Below are 20,396 nucleotides of genomic sequence, written 5' to 3' on the forward strand. Positions count from 1 at the left end.
GTTCATAGCACTCTTGAGCAGGAGGTACAGAAAGTTCCCATGTGCCCTCTCCCCGACACGTGCATGGTCTTCCGTCATCACCACCCTACCAGAGGGGGGCTTTTTTTAATAATGGAAGAACCTGTATTGACACATCATTGTCCCCAAAGTCCGTAGTTTACATTAGGGGTCACTCTTGGTGTTCTGTAGGTTTGGACAAATGTACAATGACATGTATCCACGTTACTGTCTCACATAGAGTAGTTTCACTGCCCTGCAAGTCCTTTGTGATCCACCTGTTCACCCCTTCCTCTCCCCGTATGCTAGGGACCCGCTGATCTGTTCACTGTCTCCACAGTTGTGCCTTTTCCAGAACGCCATATGGTTGGGATCATACAGTGTGTAGCCTTTTCCGATGGGCTTTCCCCGAGTCACATGCAATTAAGGTTCCTCCATGCTCCTCCATGGCTGATAGCTGATTTCTTTATATCGCTGATTAATATTCCACTGTCTGGATGACAGTGGACTCAGCCATTCCACCAATGAAGGACAGCTTGGTTGCTTCCAAGTTTTGACAGTTATGAATAAACATGTGTGTGCAGGTTTTTGTGTGGATATAAAATTTCAGCTCCTTTTGGTAAATTCCAAGGAGTGCAATTGCTGGATTGTTTGGTGGGGGGGGTATGTTTAGTAAGAAACTGCTAAACTGTCTTCCGAAGTGGCTGCACCATTTTGTGTTCCCACTGACAGTGAGGGAGCGAGCGTTCCTGCTGCTCTACACCCTCAGCAGCGTTTGGTGTTCTCAGTGTTCTGGATTTGGACCTTTCTCGTAGGGGTGGAGTGGTATCTCATTGTTTTGCTTTGCATTTCCCTAAAGACCATGTGATGTTGAACATCTTTTCATGTGCTTATTTGACACCTGTATGTCTTCTTTGGTGAGGTGTCTGTTAAGGACCTGGGTCCATTTTTAACCAGATGGTTTGTTTTCTTATTGTTAAATTTTAAGAGTTCTTTTTATATGTTGGATAATAGTCTTTTATCAGAGATGTCTTTTGTAAATATTTCCTCCCAGTCTGTGGCTTACTGTCTTATTCTCTTGACAGTGTCTCTCACAGAGCAGAGGTGTTTAATTTTAGTGAAGTCCAGCTTATCAATTCTTTCTTTCATGGATCATGCCTTGTTATTTTGCTAAAAAGTCATTGCCAAACCCAAGGTCATCTAGATTTTCTCCTATGTTATCTTTTAGGAATTTTACAGGTTTTTGTTTTTGTTTTTTTGACCACGCTGTGTGTCATGTAGGATCTTAGTTCCCCGACCAGGGGTCAAACCCGCACCCCCTGCATTGGAAGCATGGAGTTGTAACCACTGGACTGCCTTACAGTTACACATTTTAATTTAGGTCTATGATCCAGTTTGAATTGATTTTTGTGAAAGGCGTAAGGTCTATCTGTATCTTGATTCTTTTTTTTTTTTTTTTGTATGTGGACGTCCAGTAATTAAGTACCATTTGTTGAAGACTTTTTTTGGCTCCATTGCAGTTTACTACTTTGTTAAAGATCATTTGACTTCATGTATGTAGGTCTGTTTCTGGTTTCTGTATTCTGTGCCATTGATCCATTTATTCTTTCTCCAATACCATACTGTCTCGGTTATTGTAGATTTAGTAAGTTGAGTTGTGTCAGTTCTCTGACTTTGTTCTTGTCCTTAAGGTCACAAAGATTTAGTCCTATATTTTCTTCTAAGAGTTTTATGTAGGTCTGTCATACGGTAGGTCTGTGATCCAGTTTACGTTTTGTGGAGATATAAGGTATAACAGGATCCTGTTGTTCCTGCATCATTTGTTGAAAAAGGTATTTTTTTTCCAGTCGAATTGTTTTGGCCCCCTTGTATAAAATCACCTGGCTGTAAATGTAACAGTATTCCAAGATTATTTAGTCTTCTCTCTGTCTCTTTCATATCCATTTGAAGTTTAGGATCAGTTTATCAATTTCTGCAAAAAAGGCAGCTGGGATTTTGATAGGGATTATGTTGAATCTGTAGATTAGTTTGAGGAGAACTGCCACGTTAACAAATGGCAAAATATTAAGTTTTCCAATGCATGAACATGGGATGTCTTTCCATTTTTTTAGATCTTTAGTTTCTTTCAACACTGTTTTATAGTTTTCAGAGTAGAAGTTTGAACTTCTTCTGTTAAATTTATTCTGAGTATTTTATTTTTTAATTCAATTATAAATGGAGTTGATTTTACAATTATTTTTGTGTTCATAATGGTGTATAGAAAAACAAATTTTTGTATATTGATCTTGTACCATGTAGCTTTGCTGAACTTATTTTTTAGTTCAAATAGTATTTTTTTGGATTTTCTGTGTATATGTCTTCTGCAAACCTTTTTTTTGGGGGGTGGGGGCAGTGCCATGCAGCATGCGGGATCTTAGTTCCCCCACCAGGGATGGAACCCGTGCTCCATGCGTTGGGAGCGTGGGGTCTTAACCACTGGACCACCAGGGAAGTCCCTGCAAACCATTATTTTTCTTAAAGGATTATTTCATGTAGGTTTTATACATGTAGAAGGTGATTTAGGAAAGCATCCTCCACTCCAGGCCTGGTGCAAAGTCTATAGCTCCTGGGCTTTGGCAGGTGTTAAAATCATCTCCTGGCCCAGTGAGCTAATTGCTCTGGCCATTCTGCCCTGGTCTTACTGTCTTGAAAGATCTGAGATGAAATCCACCTGCTTTTCATTCTGTTTTAGATTATTATTGTGTAAAGAAAGTACCCTAGTCCTAGCATCCTCTATACCACCACCCCATTTACAAACGGGCGCTAGGATTCTGGATGGTCTGGTCTCTGCCTTTCTCTCCGAACTCTCTTTGTCCTCTTTCTGTTGGTGCTGCACTCACAGGCCAAGTTTCCTTCTGCCCTGGCACCTTTGCAGGTGAACTTTTCCCTTGCCTCCTAGTTGTGCCTCCGTCATTCACTTCAGACCAGGTCAGGTTTCTTTTGATGTGGCTTTTTTTTAAATTTACATTTTTGGCTGCGTTGGGTCTTTGTTGCTGCGTGTGGGCTTTCTGTTGCTGCGTGTGGGCTTTCTGTAGTTGCGGTGAGCAGGGGCTACTCTTGGTTGTGGTGCACGGGCTTCTCATTGCGGTGGCTTCTCTTGTTGTGGAGCATGGGCTGTAGGCACGTGGGCTCAGTAGTTGTAGCTTGCAGACTCTAGAGCGCAGGCTCAGTAGTTGTGGCGCACGGACCCAGTTGCTCCGCGGCATGTGGGATCTTCCTGGACCAGGGCTTGAACCCATGTCCCCTGCATTGGCAGGCGGATTCTTAACCACTGCACCACTAGGGAAGCCCCTGCTGCAGCTCCTGATATGCATGTTATACACACTTCTCTCCCATTTGGCCCACTTGTCCATTGTAATTTTCCTTTTGTTAGCCTGCTGGAGCAGTACCTGTTTACTGCTTGTCTGGAGGCTCAGGAAAGCACAGGCCGTGTTTTGTCCACTGTGTTGTCCACGCTGTGCAGTATCTAGCATGTAGTAACAGATGCCTAACAAATAGATATGTTTTAGTTATTGAGACAAGGTGATTCAGAAGTGGTGTCTCAGTTCTTGGCTGTCTGTTCATGCTGCTCGTATTGTTTAGCCATTAGCTCACCTAGCGTCCATAAATGCTTCGGGGTTTTGGCAATGCTAATCATGAATGACAATATCATTTTGTAATAAGAATGCTTGGCAGGTATGTTTGGTATGTTGGCTTCAGTAATAATTCTTTTTTTAGTTTGGTTACACTGCCTTTTATTGGTATTCTATTTTTGTGTATCTGATTTGGTTTTGGTAAAAATTTTTTCAACTCAAGCTCTTGGGGAAAGCTAACTAGATCATAAAATAGTAACGGGACACAGAAGCTTTCACCTAAATTAGGATTTCCAGTAAAGCCAACGTTACTATTTGGAGGCAAGGCTTTGGAAAACATTCAGGTGAGGTCAGTTCTCCTTTATTTCAAAGGACTTTGGTTACTTGGACTAAGTGCTGTGTGAGACCGGGCTCAGTGGTTCCGTGCTGTGCCAGAAATAGCAGTTTTTGTTGTTAGAAAAGTTAGTAGTGACAGAGATTAAATATATAAGAAGAAAAGCTGGGCTTCCCCTTGCTTCTGAAAATTTTGTTTTACTAATGAGGTGGGATAAAAAGAATATGGGGAAATTAAAGTATTCCTTTTGTAAAATGTCCATTGTTGCTACAAGGTCTTCCTGTATTGTGAAGTTCTTGTAAGAATAGGCAGTGGAGATTTTCACTTTCCATGTCTGCCTGAGGGTGATTTGTAGCTGTTGTGTGCCTCTTTTGTTGTTTTACTGTCGGTCACCACCACAAGATGATCCCCATACAGAAGGTGTTCATAGATGGACTAGACCTCATTTGCATGTGGAAGGCCCGGTGTGTTTCAGAGGTGACCACCCCCCTTCTGTTAAGAGCATGCACTTACAGGTCACACTGTGTGGTTGAGACAGAAGACTTTGTGGGTTTATCCAGTGGCAGTCGTGGCCGCTGCGGCTGAGCTCTGTCCTCCTGGCTCCTCAGGTGTGTGTGGTGCTGGCCGGCGTGTCCAGGGCAGGGCAGGTGCTGCGTGTCTGTGCCTCTGGTTTCTCAGGAGCAGGTGAGCTTCCCCAGCAGAGAGCTTTAGAGCTCGGTAGGATGGCCGTGGGAGAAGGGCCAGGAGACGGATAGTTAATTCTTCAGTGTGTGTGCGAGGTTGAGTTGACTTCCAGCTGTGACTGATTTCCAGGGGACTGAGAGCACAGAGCTCAGAAGACGGGCTGGGTTTTCGGACTTCAGAATTGCAGCCTTGCTCACAGACGGGCTTGTACGGTGTCCAGTGACAGGAGAGTCCTTGTATGGTAGCTCCTGGTTCTCGAAGTGGTGAAAACACGGCAAGGTGAAGTGATGTTGATGCGATGACAGATTTTTAAAAAGACATAGGATTATTAAAGGCTGAAAGCAGCTCTCTATGGCTGTCACGTGGGTTGAATTTTATTTGATCACAAAATGAATGATTCTGATACAAAATATAAATTACCTGAGTTTAGTATTTATTTTAGAAAAATATGTAAAGCCATAGCCCCAGAAAATTCTTGGTTTAAAATCTGATTTGAATTTTGGTAAATGATTGCTATTTAATGGTATCAATCTGGTGTGACTCTTATGTCTCCTAAAATCTAACAAGCATATAATAAATGATCAATTAGTAAATAATCACTTCATTGTCAGACTTCTCTTTTATTGGTAATATATTTGGATAAAAATAAAGCAATATAATGTTGATATTATGACATGGCTGTTAAAGTAGTTCTGTAAACTGAAACTTTTGCAACTTTTAAATAGGAACCTGCTGTTTTATTAAAACTGTTAGAGACTATTGCTTTGTATAACAATTTTTTGGGAAAAGTTATTTTTGGATATCAGGAAGAGAGAAACATGATTAACGTTTGTATATGATAGTCTAGGCTTGGAGAGAATTATAGGTTATTAAACAAGAACTTGAAAAAAGTAAAGATTTTTGAGAAGGAATAAAGGAAGACGCAAAACTAAGAAAGAAGGAGGAAATACTGCTTGATTTAAGTTTTAAATCATTTAAAAAAATATTGTCTTAAGAGGAGAAGTGATAGAATTTTAGTGATGGTCTTCTCCTTGTTGTTTTTAAAGTATTCTACATTAAGAATTATCTGGGGAGAAGTGGTATTTTGGGGTCACTTATACATAGATACAGAAATAGTTGGTAATACCAAATTAAAAGTTGAATTGAATGTGCAGAAACGGTCCAGATCTGCATGTGAAAGTCTGTTCACACTGTGATGAGCTTCTAACTAGCTTTTTAATCGAAAAGTAGTGCATGCGCCTTCTTAATAACAGTATTTCAGGCAACGCAGAAGGGCCCTTATTCCCTCTTTACGGGCAGCGCCTTCAGCAGATTCACAGTCCAGTGTGCTGACTACAACGTGTATTTCTTGTTCGAACAGCGCTGTTCTTAAAAATTTGTTCCATTCATTACTGTTGGAGTACATAACAGTACATTCAGTACTGTTCTTTTTGCTGTTTTTATGTTAAGTTTGTATTAAAATGCTTTTGAGGATAATTACATGTTCTTTTCGTAGAGAGACAGAGATTATTTATAACTAAGTCATACGGTTGTGTCTCATTGTACACACTGGAGCATGTGTTCATTCTTATTATGAACAACTGGTACCGGGTGGCAGTGCTAGGCTGGCTGGTAAAAGGGAAGGTGGGTTAGTCTGCAGTGCTGTAGGGTAACTATTCAAAGAACAGTTAGTGTGGCCTCTTCGCCAGGAGCGCTACCAGTGAGCTTTCTTAATAGGAGGCAAATGTCATGCCAGAGGTAAAGATCCTTTCCAGGTCTGGAGTTAAAAATAAAACTCACATGGAACTTTAAAATAATTATTGGAGAAAAGTATTTTATGATTGTGTCAGATGTTAAAGTCTCAGATCTCCTTGTGCTGTGGGCAACATGTAAGGAATGACAGTTCTAAAACCATGCTGGTCGTCAGCTTTTTAAGAACATTTGGCCATACAGACTGGGCACTGGGAATAGTGTGTTTAAAAACAGGCCGAGATCAAGAGAAGCTAACATCAGGATTAAAAAAATAAATAAAAAATTTGAGGATTCTTTTGCACCTGATGTTTAGGTGAGCAATTGCATTTAATTCCATCTCATACCTGGAAAAAGGCTTCTCTCAAACTTACATCCTTCTGTTTTCTCTTAACATAAGTAACTGATATCTACAAGTATTTATGGAGTGTCCACATTTTGTAATTGAATGAAAGATAGCAAAGAGATCTTGGTCTAGGTCTCATTTCCTCTTGTAATATTTATTAATCTTTGACGTTAATCAACTCTCACTTGCTAAAGGACCTGGACAACCCCCTGTTGTTTTGTAACTGGCAGGCTTGGTCAGTTGCAGGGCTCTTCACTCGCTTGAAACGAGCTTTTCCACATTTCCAAGACTAGCTAAGTCCATAAACACCACTCTTTGCGTCCTCCCCCAGTGCCCCTCCTCTGTGTTGTGCCTCTGAGGGGCCTCCGCTGCTCCTTACCTGAGGGCTGCGTGCATTTGCTCTGCCCAGGTGGCTGTGCGAACGAGACCCAGGACAGGTGGCCTGACCGTTTCATTACGGTTCAGTGTGACTCTGTCTCACATCCCACCTAAGGTAAAAGTAAAATAATGACACCGTTAGTGAGCAGATAAAGTATTAAGACATTCTGTTATTTTCCTCATGGAAAGTGTTTAGTGATGATACACATATTTTGTTTGTTAGATTTGGGTGTCTGACACATAAAGTTTCTTACCATTTTGATGTCAGATTGCGACTCCTTAAAAAATGTAACTAGATTGTCATAATTTGTGCATCTTTGTTCAATGTAGAACTCAATATAAGTATTTAATAAATACTTTTCATTACTGAGCAATTTATATACCAAAAAATTGCCTTTTAATTGAAAAAATAGGACATTGAAAATTAAGGGAATTAACCTAGAAAAGAAGTGGAATATTTTTTATGAAGTACAAAAACTTTATTGTCTTACTCTCAGGTGCTTTATTTCATGTGCTGAGCCTCCTTGTTTTTTGGTTGTTTGTTTTTTTTTTTTTGCAGTACACGGGCCTCTCACTGTTGTGGCCTCTCCCGTTGCGGAGCACAGGCTCCGGACGCGCAGGCTCAGTGGCCATGGCTCACGGGCCCAGCCGCTCCGCGGCATGTGGGATCCGAACCGGGGGACGAACCCGTGTCCCCTGCATCGGCAGGCGGACTCTCAACCGCTGCGCTACCGGGGAAGCCCGAGCCTCCTTGTTTTATGCCCCAACTTTTACTGTGGAAAATTCCAAAGGTGCACAAAAATAGAATACAGCTTCACCAGCTGTGAGTTTTATTTCCTCTCTGCTCTTCCAGCCCCAGATTATTGTGAAGCGCATCCCAGACATCAGATTTCACCCACCAACATTTCAGTTTGCTTCTCTGAAGGGTAATCAAGCCCCCGTTTTTAGACAACACATGGAAAGACCTAGTGTTTAGCTGTTGTGTTCTCTTCTGGGTGAGAGCCCAGTACTAACAATCTCACACCAGCTAGGTGCCTCGCGAGAAGATGAAGTCGTTCTAGAAGCTACGGACACACCAGTGGCTCTGGGTCAGGAGGCCCCGCGCTGCTGCTGTTTCAGAGTCCGGCAGCTCCTTCCTTTTGGCCCCAGTTCTCCCTGCCCTCCACAAGGGGGCAGACAGAGGAAGAGAAAAGTGAGATTTAAACGAACCTGGTTTGAGTTTCACTTTTATTCAGCAATTAAGTGCAGTCACAGAACATTTCTGGAGTGATTGTTCAGAAACAAGCAATGGCTTCTTTTCTGAAAGAACTCTTGGTGCCCCTTCTTGCTCTTCAGACACAAAATAATATTAGTTATTTTAAAAGAGGGTTAAACAAAAATCTTTTTAAAAATTTTCCATAGCGTTGCCTTTCATTTTCTCTGTTAATGATTTGGGCTTTAATGAACATGTAGAATTTGAACTTATATCTAATTTTTGCACACCGTAGTTTGGATAACTTGTTGAAATTTCTCATTGGGTGATGAGAATGGTCTAGCTCAGGGGTCCCCAACCTTTTTGGCACCGGGGACCGGTTTCATGGAAGACGGTTTTTCCACGGGCGGGGCGGGGGGCGTGTTTCAGGCGGTGATGCGAGTGATGGCGGGTTGGGGGGGGTAGCGGCAGATGAAGCTTCACGTGCTCGCCCACCGCTCACCTTCTGCCGTGTGGCCCGTTTCCTAACAGGCCGCGGGGCCGATGCTGGACCTCGGCTCGGGGGTTGCGGACCCCTGGTCTAGTTGGGCATTTGATAAGCGTGGAAGGGGCGTAACGCTGTCTGTGCCCAGACAGGTTTCTCCTTTCCTGAAACCTCAGCTACGTGTCTGTGTCCCTGAATGAGTTATGTTCACAAACACCTGCAGGTGTATTTTATGGTTACGCTCTGTGTGGTAAAGACGGTGTTCTGTTTGAAGCCGCTTGACAGTGAACACCTGAACTTTTTAGCCTGGGATAGAGTTTTATGTAAAGTGATAATTGTCTTTGTGTGGAGTTGGATGATCTGATGTTTGGAAGTTCTTCTTTGGTAGGATGTATATTTGCTCCTCCTGTTCTCTTTTTGTTTCCCAGTAAGTGTATTTCTTTTGGGAAAATGCTATTTTTCCAAGCAGACTGTATGAAACTCACATTCTGTATAAGTGGTTTTAGCTGCTGTAAGATATTGGGGGACGTGATGGGATCAACATGTAGAAATTGGTTCTTTTCTTGCATGTGTTTTGGCATCTGTTTTGCGTTAGTGTTTCTCCTCCTGTTGCCACCACTCAGATCACCTGTGCTCAGACTTTATGTACCCCTGCAGCATGATATATAATTATGATGAAACTGTTATCTACATTCCTCTAGCATTCTTTTTTTCAGCACTTAATGCCTTTTATTCCTTAGCTTCAGGCGTGAATTATGTAGCATATGTGAAGAGGCTTAAACTGTTTCCATTACATTCTTTCTGGATGGCTCCGTTATATTTAGGATATACTTACATTTTAGACCAAGTCGGAATGTTATTGTGGTTGACCTTGACCCCAGCTAACTGGGAAGACATTATATAGCCATGTTTGAGTCCTCGCAAAATGTGCTCCTGAAGCCCACGGAGTCCTGGCGGGAGGCCCTTCTGGACAGCAGGGTCATGGAGCTTTTCTTTACCGTAAGTCCTGCTCTCCCTCGCCACAGGGAAGCCACAGAAAAGTGCCACGGGAAGAATGCGTGCTTTTGTATCTTTTTTAAGTAAATCAAGACAGATTGCTTTTCTCCTCCAAAGCCTTCTCTCCTGATCAGTATATTTGCTTAAACAAAGATTATATAGAAATGTTTTTGCTGGTTTATTAAAATGTTATATAATTATGAAGGGTTTAACGTCGTAGAGCTCAAGCTTTTTGGTCTCAGGGCCTCTTTACGCTCTTAAAAATCATCGAGGACCCCGAAGGGCTTTTGTTTGTGTGGGTTATAGCTATTAGTGTTTACCATGTTAAAAATTCAAACTGAGAACTTTAAAAAATAATTTATTAATTCACTTAAAAATAGCAATACCAAACCACTACATATTAACGTAAATAACATTTCAGTGAACAAATAGCTATGTTTTTTAAAACAAGCAGACAGAAAGTTTAGTGAGAAGAGTGGCATTGTTGACATTTTTGCAGACCTCTCCAATGTCTGGTGTCACAGAAGACAGCCAGGCCCTCTCATCTGCTCCTGCGTTCGCTCAGTTGCAGTGTTCTACAGTCACGTAGAACGTGGGTGTGTGACGGTAGGAATAGAAAAGGCAAACACTGCCTCAGTGGTGTGAGAGTAGTTTTGACCGTACAGACAACCTGACAGGGTGTCAGGAAGCTTTGGGGACCCCTGGGCCGCACTTTGAGAAGCGCTGTTCTAGAGCAGTACGCTTTTGTGTACTGGTTAGCAGCCATGGGTTCAGTTAGAGTGACTGAATAACAGTTTATTTCAGCTGTAACTTTCAGTAGTCCCGTATTGTTTACTAAATACCAGGAAGTTAGGAATGTGCTCCCATGTTTGCCCAAGAGGGCCCCCCAATGTAATAGTCAAAAGCTGGAGAAAATATGGAAAATACGTGTGTGTGTAGTATGTGTGTGTGTGTTTTGGATACAGGTTTGCAGATGTGGGGCAAGCATGCAAGTTAGTTAGGTATAATGACTGGGGCAAAAGTCCAAATAAAGACCAATTAAAAAGAAAAAAGAAAGCTATTTTGCTAAATCCCAACCATTAATTATAGTTTACCTTTTCATGTGTTTTAAAGGTACTATTCACGAGCCTTACAAATTTCACCCCTAGGTGTACGTAAAAATATTTTTCTATAGAAATGTTCAGACTGAGTATTACCTTGCATTTTCTTCTTTAAATCCGAGAAATGATGGCTAAAAACGTTATCAGTATCAAAGATAATTGTAACTACATTTTAACATTCTGTTGCCTGCCTCTGGCAGAAATTGTTTTGATGTGTATCCAAGTTCAGTTCTCTGTGTTATTCATTTGACTGAAATTGGATCCCGTTCCAGCAGTTTTTGAAAAGGTGAAAAGCTTGCTGGCAGTGCTGGAAACAGCTCCCCTGTCTGAACAGCTGTCTGGACGCAGTAGGCAGCTGCTGCTGTCAGCTGGGAGCCTCCACAGGCAGATAACTTCTGCATCTGAAAGTTAACCCCTTTCACCTTGTGATTTTAACAGTTTTGTGTTTGTGGCCTATTACTTCCATGTATGCACTTTATGAACAATTTTAATTTTGTTATTTGTTAGAAAAATGTCAGTGACTAATCTTTTTATTTCATTCACTTCTTTTAAAGTTTATTTTCAATTATGTGAATTCATTGCCTATTTGAAGCGGTTTTCCACTGCACGTCACTTTTTCTCTAGATTTGAATCGCTGCACTTACGTGTACTGTGTCGTGGCCTCGAGACCCAGCTGTGACCCGTCTGGGTTCAGGAGACCTTAGATGGCCTTCTGCCCCCTGCAAGTTCACAAGCTTCTCCAGTTTTCTTCTTTCCATTAGGTGTTGGAGAAACCACTCTCCTTAGTTTTTCCTTTTTGACATATTCTTCCTGATCTCATTTATGGTCTCTTCTTACTCTGCTCGTTGGATAAATACTGGTGTTCCTATCTCAGTTCTCAGCTTTGCTGACTGTGTACGTGTTCCTTGGGCTTCTTCTTCCACTCGTAGCTCACCGAGAGACACTTCTGCACCAAGGGCTCCTCGTCTGTATTCAGCACAGGCTGCTCCTGTGTCCCAGAGCCTCGTAATCCTCGCGCTGGGGCTTTAACTTGGATGCCCGAAGTCGTCTCGGATTCAGTGTGTTCCCATAGAACTCAGCGTCTTACTAACGTACTTTTCTTTATTCCTTGTCCGTATTTCTTGTCTTGCTTCTCCAGTCACCTCCCTGGGTCTTCCGCTAGACTTTGCTTTTCTTTATCCCTCTGCTTTTCCCTATTCAGGTGGTGAATTCAGGTTTTAATTTGTGTAACATGGTTCAGATACGGTAGAATTCCTTTGTAATGGAAGGGAGCAAGAATCTACCGTGTTACGTAAGAATCAGCCATTGATTTATCATGTTTTATGTGGTTCATATTTTAGGAAACGTAAGTATGCCCAGTAAAGTCAGGCTCTGAGGACAGTTTCTTATTTTTATTTTATTTAATTACATAATCCATGTTGGCTGTTTCTTTTGCTTCCTTATGTCTGGACCAGGATCGAGCAACCATTTGGCTGTGTGGGTGGAGAAGCAGCCCTCTGTGGTCCCAGGTTGCGTTTGTCTCTGTCATGTTTAAATGTTGATACGGTTAAAAAAACAAGGTGACAGAAATGTAGTTACAGTTTTCAGATAAGGAACTTCAGAATAAGCTGTGTTCAGAAGTTCTTGAATAGAATGGATATATGGATTTGTGATTGTACTTTAAATTTACTATATATAAAACTTAGAATGTATTTTGAAAAACCCTTGTGTTGTTCTAGACCAGGGATTGGCTGGGTAGAATATTAGGCTTTGTAGGTCATTAGTTCTCTGAGGCAGCTTCAGCTCTGGCCTCCCAGTACAAGCAGTTACAGCAAAACTTCACTGACGGCTGTTACAATGTGAATTTTGTATAATTTTCACATGTCTTGAAATATTATTCTTTGGTTTTGTTTTTCCCAACCACATAAAAAGGTAAAAACCATTCTTACCTCACAGGCCACACAAAAGCAGGCAGGAGGCCGGGTCTGGCCTGTGGGCTGTGGTTTGACAACCCCTTTTCTAAACCCCTTTCAGCATGTCAGTAGATAAATTAACTTTGTAACTTAGCGAGTTTTTAATATTTTAAATTTCTTAGAACCTTAAGCAGTTCAGGAATTAAAGATTAATGGAATCAACCAGTGAATTAAGGGTTTATGAGTATTCCCTGTGTCCCCGCGCTGTACCAGTGCATAGTTGGGAAGCACCCTAACTTCAAGTAATTTACAAATGATTGCAGTCAGAGTGAAATAACCTGACACAAATGGAGAATAAATGCTTAAATTGTGTGATACTCAGAAAGCACAGAGATTTGTGTAGGGAAAGAGGGGCTGGAAAATTCAAATCCTTGTGGAAAGTAGAAAGTGGCCACAGTAAATGTGGTGGATTAAGATAAACAATTACCTGTGATTTCTCTGCTGAAAATATTCTCCTTGTCTGTTTTAATTATGTAAGTCTGAGAATATTAATGACACCGTAAAATTAGGGAGCAGTATTTTGGGAGTGTTTCCTTCATCAGGACACGGTATGCCAGGTGTTTCACCTCAGTGTTGCAGCATTGAAATAAATTATACGCGAGGTTTAAAGCGAATTTAAATATAATTTAAGTAAAATTTAAACATTTAAAAATTTTATTAATAGCAGTGATATAGGATAAAATGAGATTCAAATCGATTGTAGGCAATATCAGAGTTGATGAAACACCATGTTAATATATTGCTTGAATGAGTGAATTTCTGGGGATTGGGGGGCACGTTGGTTTTGCGAGTGTGTGACTGTCTGCTCCAGCGGAGCAGCATCTATACGCTCTTGCCCGAACTTCGCTAACTTTAGCAAGAAGCTGCAGCGAGGCATAGCTAGCATAATACAGATGACTGTCGTGGCTGCTGTTTTTAGAAGAAGCAGCGTGTCTGACTGGCCGGCATCTGTTTCTTTGTCATAACACGCCGGAGACAGTTCAGTTTTCAAAATGTAGGTAGCTCTCCACTGACAATTAATTGGTATGTTTAAAATCATGGCCTATAACATAAAATGGACTGAGGGACAATTTTCAAATTTAGTTTAACTCGGGAATTAGTTGTCTAGAAATGCTCAGCTACAGTGAATTTTTCTCTCACCTCATTTGGCACGATAGACACGTGACCCTTACAAAAGAAGAATTTATGTTTATGGATTAGCGATTCTTTCTAACAGGTACATCGAAAAATCAGAGAAGATTCCGACATGGCACAAGACTCCCTGCAGTGCCTCGCCCAGTTAGCTTCTCTTCACGGACCCATCTTCCCCGACGAAGGGTCCCAAGTGGATTATCTCGCACACTTCATTGAGGGCTTACTGAATACCATCAATGGGTAGGTATCCTGGCCCTTAGAACCAAAAAGGAGCTTCAGTTCTTCCTCACGATTAACAGTGGAGGAAAAAAGAAACTAGCGATTCCCTGCTTTTATATTTTAGAGGAGAGTTACATGTGTCAGTTGAAATGAGTACACAGAGACGTGCCTTTGAAAATGAATGGGTGCATGTTTGGAAACGAGTTACCTCTGCTCCACTTAACGCTGATGCTCATGCCTTGGGTTGTAGAATTGAGATAGAAGATTCTGAAGCTGTGGGGATCTCCAGCATCATCAGCAACCTGATAACTGTGTTCCCTCGCAACGTCTTAACCGCCATTCCAAGCGAGCTCTTCTCGTCCTTTGTGAGCTGCCTGACACACCTCACGTGCTCTTTCGGGCGCAGTGCTGCACTGGAGGAGGTGGTGAGTGGCTCCGACTGAACCGCGCTGTCTCGCAGGGGGACCTGCTCTGCCTCTGAAGCGTGTCTCATGGCCGCTAATTGTTTTAAAGGAGTGCGTGTTCGTTTATATGTGCAAATCATTTGGCAGTCTGTGCTTGGGAACATGACTTCTTAAAAATTTGTGGAAAATCACTTTAGTAGACTAAATTTTATTTGTCTCAAGATTTTATTTTATTATTTATTTTATTTTTTTTTAATTTTTGGCTGCATTGGGTCTTAGTTGCTGCACGCGGGCTTTCTCTAGTTGCGGCGAGTGGGGGCTACACTGTGTTGCGGTGTGCGGGCTTCTCATTGCGGTGGCTTTTCTTGTTGAGGAGCACGGGCTCTAGGCGCGCGGGCTCAGTAGTTGTGGCTTGAGGGCTCTTAGAGCGCAGGCTCAGTAGTTGTGGCGCATGGGCTTATTTGCTCTGCAGCATGTGGGATCCTCTTGGACCAGGGCTCGAACCCGAGACCCCTGCATTGGTAGGCGGATCCTTAACCACTGTGCCACCAGGGAAGTCCCTGGTCTCAAGATTTTAAGTTGAGATAATTTAGTACCTGAAAGTAGGAAATGGAATGAAATGTTTTTATCAAAAACTATGTTGAAAGCCATTTTAATAATAAACTCTTTAAGTTCAAGGGGTGCTAGGAACTTTATGGTATGGTTGTGATTGTGTATAATTTTAAGTGTTGTTTGAGAATTTAGAAATCTTGGGCTTATCTGGAAATTATGTAAATATAATTTAGTTCAAATAATTGTAACCCTGCTTATTTTGATTAATTTTTTTGGTGTTTTTTTATGGTTTTAATAATATATCTCGGTAAATTTTAATTTGCATTAAACTTAAGACCAATTCCTGTAGTAAAGATGTTTTTTGGTACAGATTTTTAAATGCTTATCTTCCACATTTTATATTTAATTTGGAAAACTCGTACTAAACTCCTTGACAACACAGCTGTGTTTGTAACAGTTACTGGGAATAACTACCTTAATCTTGGGAAGTAATTGATTTTTTCCCCACCAAGTAGTTATTAAATTGCTGAAACTAATTGTTTTTTTAATGAAATGTAGATTCTTTTCAAAGATTGTAAGGGTAAAAAGAATCTTTGTAGACCTCTGATAGAATTTCATGTTAAGTCCGAGCGGTTGTTTTGTTGGGGGTTTGGCAACATGTGTGGGAGTGATTTGTGCCCCTTCAGAGGTGTCAGAGCACGAAGAACTCGGGAATGACTGTGTTCACAACAGTGGGCGCCCCAGTGGTTTGACGGGAAAGGAACCAGGCCAGGAAGTTATTTATGTGTTGGAAAGTGTCGGTCACGGAGGAATAGAAGTTTACGGGCCTCATATGTGAGGCCTGAACTTCTAGGGAGAAAAATCATGTACTAAGCATGGAAACAGAGGGAAATTTTAAGTATTTAAGCTGTACTCAAACTCTTTTCAAATGACCACAAATTCTGAATCACTCGGGTTTCACGTAACATCCCCCTTTCCCCCACCCCCTCCCCTTGGTTAAATGGCACGTTGATTACATGTTTAGAAACACAGCTGCCTTTTATTATAGTTTGTGGGTTAAGGATGCTTCTAGAGGAATTGCTGGAAGATTTGTAACATTCTTGGCTTGCACATGTGAGGTTTAGAATTTATTTATTTTGCCTAGGGGACTAACAACTTGGAAAACAATTTTTCTGCCAAGGTTTGACCTAGAAGTATTGGGACACAGGGAGCCTGGATGCGCTTTCAGAGAGTAGATGTTTAATGGTGCTTCACAGGGAGGCATGCACTGTACCTAATGGGCCTCATTCAGGAAAACGGCTATTTCTTTTCCTTTCTTTTAATTGGTCGATTTCTTTTAATCTGTTTATGACGTTTAAAAAATGGTGTTAGAGGGCTTCCCTGGTGGCGCAGTGGTTGAGAGTCCGCCTGCCGATGCAGGGGACACGGGTTCGTGCCCCGGCCCGGGAGGATCCCACGTGCCGCGCGGCGGCTGGGCCCGTGAGCCATGGCCTATGAGCTTGTGCGTCCGGAGCCTGTGCTCCGCAACGGGAGAGGCCACAACAGTGAGAGGCCCGCGTACCGTTAAAAAAAAAAAAAAAAAAAAATGGTGTTAGAAACAGTTGGTTACCCATTGAAACAGGCAGAGGGAATAGATTTGTCTGATGCTTTTGCATGACTCATAGCAGCCAGATTGGCGAGGGTTGGTGAAGTCGAGGGCTAACGGGGGTCCCTGCACGATGAGTTACCAGAAGACTAAGCGAATCCTAAGTGTGTCTCAGCCGCGTGGGGTTTTCATTCTGGCTGTGTGAGCTGGGGGCGGGGCCTGGGGAGTGGGCGGCGGGCGGGCGAGGTGTAGGGACAGACCCAGCCCGGCTGCGGTGGAGCTTCTGGGACGCAGGGCAGGGCACCTCGTGCACAATACATAGTTGTTGACCTAAGACGGCAAAAGGTATAAAGAAATGAGCTTATACGTAAAAATTGAAAAGTTGAGGCATATTAAAAAAACTGCTTTGGGGAGTCATGCGTGGTGAGAAAGATCACGGACTTTTGAGGGAGACGCTGCGGCGTGAGCCAGAAGGAGTCCTCAGCTGCAGGGCCTTGGGCAGGTTGCTTCACCTTCTGTGAGCACGTTTCCTTGCGGTGTAGTTAGGATTCTGGTCTCTTCTGATGTTTCGTGGGGGATTAATGTGAAAGTGCGCCTGCGGTGTGCACAATAGAATGTGGAATATAATGGTACAAATGAACCTTTATAACGGGCTTTACTGACAGCCCGTATTATGTGTGCTGTCCTATGAGTAAGACCAGATCTTGAGTTTTGTTGTTTCATGCAAATCAGTATTATTGTTTGTTTATTTTTAAAAATGTTGTCTTTTGTGATTTGCTCTCAAATTATATCTCTTTTTTATTTTTATTTTTTTGCACTACGCGGTCCTCTCACTGCCGTGGCCTCTCCCGCCGCGGAGCACAGGCTCCGGATGCACAGGCCCAGCGGCCAGGGCTCACGGGCCCAGCTGCTCTGTGGCACGTGGGACCCCCCGCCCCCCCACAAGACCGGGGCACGAACCCGTGTCCCCCTCATCGGCGGGTGGACTCTCAACCACTGTGCCAGCAGGGAAGCCCTGTATCTCTTTTTTAAAACACAAATTTATTTATTTATATTTGGCTGTGTTGCATCTTCGTTGCTGTGCGTGGGCTTCTCGTTGCAGTGGCTTCTCTTGTGGTGGAGCATGTGCTTCAGTAGTTGCAGCACGCAGGCTCAGTAGTTGTGGCACATGGGCTTAGTTGCTCCGTGGCATGTGGGATCTTCCCGGACCAGGGCTCGAACCCGTGTCCCCTGCATTGGCAGGCAGATTCTTAACCACTGTGCCACCAGGAAAGCCCCAAATCAGTAATTTTAGGTTTTTAAAAACAATTTTAATCTTGTGAAATGTTTTGTTTTTCTTTAATATTGAAAGAGTTTCTTTTCCCAGTAGGAAAACAGATTCAGCAAAACACTTTTTTTTTTTTTAGCTGTGCTCAGGAAGGAAGGTTTTATTTTTTAATTTTTAACATGTATTTATTTATTTATTAACATATTTGTTGGAGTATAATTGCTTTACAGTGGTGTGTTAGCTTCTGCGTTATAACAAAGTGAATCAGCTATACATACACATACATCCCCATATCTCCTCCCTCTTGCGTCTCCCTCCCACCCTCCCTATCCCACCCCTCTAGGTGGTCACAGAGCACCAGGCTGATCTCCCTGTGCTATGTGGCTGCTTCCCACTAGCTATCTGTTTTACATTTGGTAGTGTGTATATGTCCATGCCACTCTCTCACTTTGTTCCAGCTTACCCTTCCCCCCCCCGTGTCCTCAAGTCCATTCTCTACGTCTGAGTCTTTATTCCTGTCCTGCCCCTAGGTTCATCAGAACCATTTTTTTTTTAAGATTCCATATATATGTGTTAGCATACGGTACTTGTTTTTCTCTTTCTGACTTCACTCTGTATGACAGACTCTGGGTCCATCCACCTCGCTACAAATAACTCAATTTCGTTTCTTTTTATGGCTGAGTAATATTCCATTGCATATATGTGCCACATCTTCTTTATCCATTCATCTGTCGATGGCCACTTAGGTTGCTTCCATGTCCTGCCTATTGTAAATAGTGCTGCAGTGAACATCGTGGTACCCAGCAATACACTTTTGTTTTACTGTGGTATTTTTTCAAAACTATATTTATTTAGGAATACATATAGATTGTCTCTTGTTTTAGGAACTCAGGTCTTAGATGGTGATTATGTTGCTGTAGCAAGAATTAAAGCAACTTCATGGGAAGAAAAATTCTTGATACTAACATGTATTCTTGAACTATGTCCTTGTTTGGTGGCTGTAGCGTGTGTATGAAGAGAGGCTGTTATTTATGACTGCCCTCAACTTGCAGTGAACTGAAAGTCTCTGCTCAAAAAGAGCAACTCCTGTGTTCACCAACTTTATATACTGTTGGCTGTTAAAATTTCTAGGTGTTGGGCTTCCGTGGTGGCGCAGTGGTTGAGAGTCCGCCTGCCGATGCAGGGGACACGGGTTCATGCCCCGGTCCGGGAAGATCCCACGTGCCGCGGAGCGGCTGGGCCCGTGAGCCATGGCCGCTGAGCCTGTGTGTCCAGAGCCTGTGCTCTGCAACGGGAGAGGCCACAACAGTGAGAGGCCCACGTACAGCAAAAAAAAAAAACCAAAAATTTCTTGGTGTTACTTGAGGCTTCCTGAAGCCAAGAATTTTTTCGTTGCACCCGAGAAATCAAATTTTTGTCTATTGCTCGACTGGAGAGGTGAGATGGATTATAAGATGAAATTATTGCCTTAAAAATTAAAATCCTAACAAAATAATTGTTCATATTATTATGTCAACTATTTTATAAAATGTCTATAATACTAGTATATGCATTTGAATTGATTCAGTGAAATTTGAAGAGAATATGGCTTGAACTCTAGACTCTTCATTTGTTTCTTGGTTTCTTTTGTCGGTTAAGTTCAGCCCCCAGTAGGTTCATCAGCCAGAAGCCACATAACATGTTAACTGAACAGAGCAACCATCATGGTCCTTAAACTTTGAAGTGTGTGTGTGTGTGTGTGTGTGTGTGTGTGTGTACATGCACATGAGGGCTGGGGGTTGGATATGTAAGGGAGGTGGGAGCTGATGGTAGTAAACTTTGCAAAGGAAGAACTTCATATTTAATTTTCGTACATTTGTTCCCTAACCTCAAGACCAGCAGGCCAAGGTAGAAGAAGAAGAATCTTGATAAAGTTGTTGGGAAGTCCACTATAGAATGTAATGCAGTAAAATAATTTTGCAGTTCCTTAGGTGAGTGAGTGCATTTAAAGTTCAGCATTCTTAACTCAAAATCTAGTTTCTCCAGCTCGATGGATAATTACTCTGTGGAGAGGAGGTGTGGTGAAAGAAATGCATTGAAGCCAAGTTACAAATGGAGAGGTGGGAAGCAGGAATTTGCGGGTATTTCAGGGATAAGAGGGAATAACTTACTGTCTGGAATGGTGATGTCAGTACAACACAAATGTGTGGTCGACCCTGCACCTTAACTCCCGGGGGAAGGGATGGTTTGAGAAGCTGTGCCAACCTCCCTACCCAGCATTCTGCTGGCCGGGGAGGAATGAATGGATGATAGTCCAGAGGGCCACCCAGCTGTCCAGCTGCGCTGTGTGCACTCATTTCCTCTGCTTGTTGATCAGAGAAGAATTAGATGAGATGCATGAGTAGCCTTGCACATTTAAAGTATGCTTCTTTTTAATCCTAACAGTGGCTTTAC

General features: G+C 42.3%; 1 protein-coding gene across 5 annotated transcripts in view; it reads left to right on the top strand.

Moving 5' to 3' along the window:
• Nucleotides 1-20,396, top strand: part of XPO4 (exportin 4) — a 95,050-nt gene that overhangs the window by 27,427 nt on the left and 47,227 nt on the right. For all 5 annotated transcript variants that reach the window (XM_024751503.1, XM_024751420.1, XM_024751341.1 and 2 more), the window contains 3 exons: nt 9,641-9,753; nt 14,019-14,176; nt 14,406-14,580. In XM_024751503.1, the coding sequence (XP_024607271.1) occupies nt 9,641-9,753; nt 14,019-14,176; nt 14,406-14,580 (446 nt within the window). The remainder of the gene's footprint in view (nt 1-9,640; nt 9,754-14,018; nt 14,177-14,405; nt 14,581-20,396) is intronic.

Source organism: Neophocaena asiaeorientalis, unplaced genomic scaffold, assembly GCF_003031525.2.
Source record: "Neophocaena asiaeorientalis asiaeorientalis breed wild unplaced genomic scaffold, Neophocaena_asiaeorientalis_V1.1 scaffold443, whole genome shotgun sequence".
NCBI classification, from domain to species: Eukaryota; Metazoa; Chordata; class Mammalia; order Artiodactyla; family Phocoenidae; genus Neophocaena; species Neophocaena asiaeorientalis.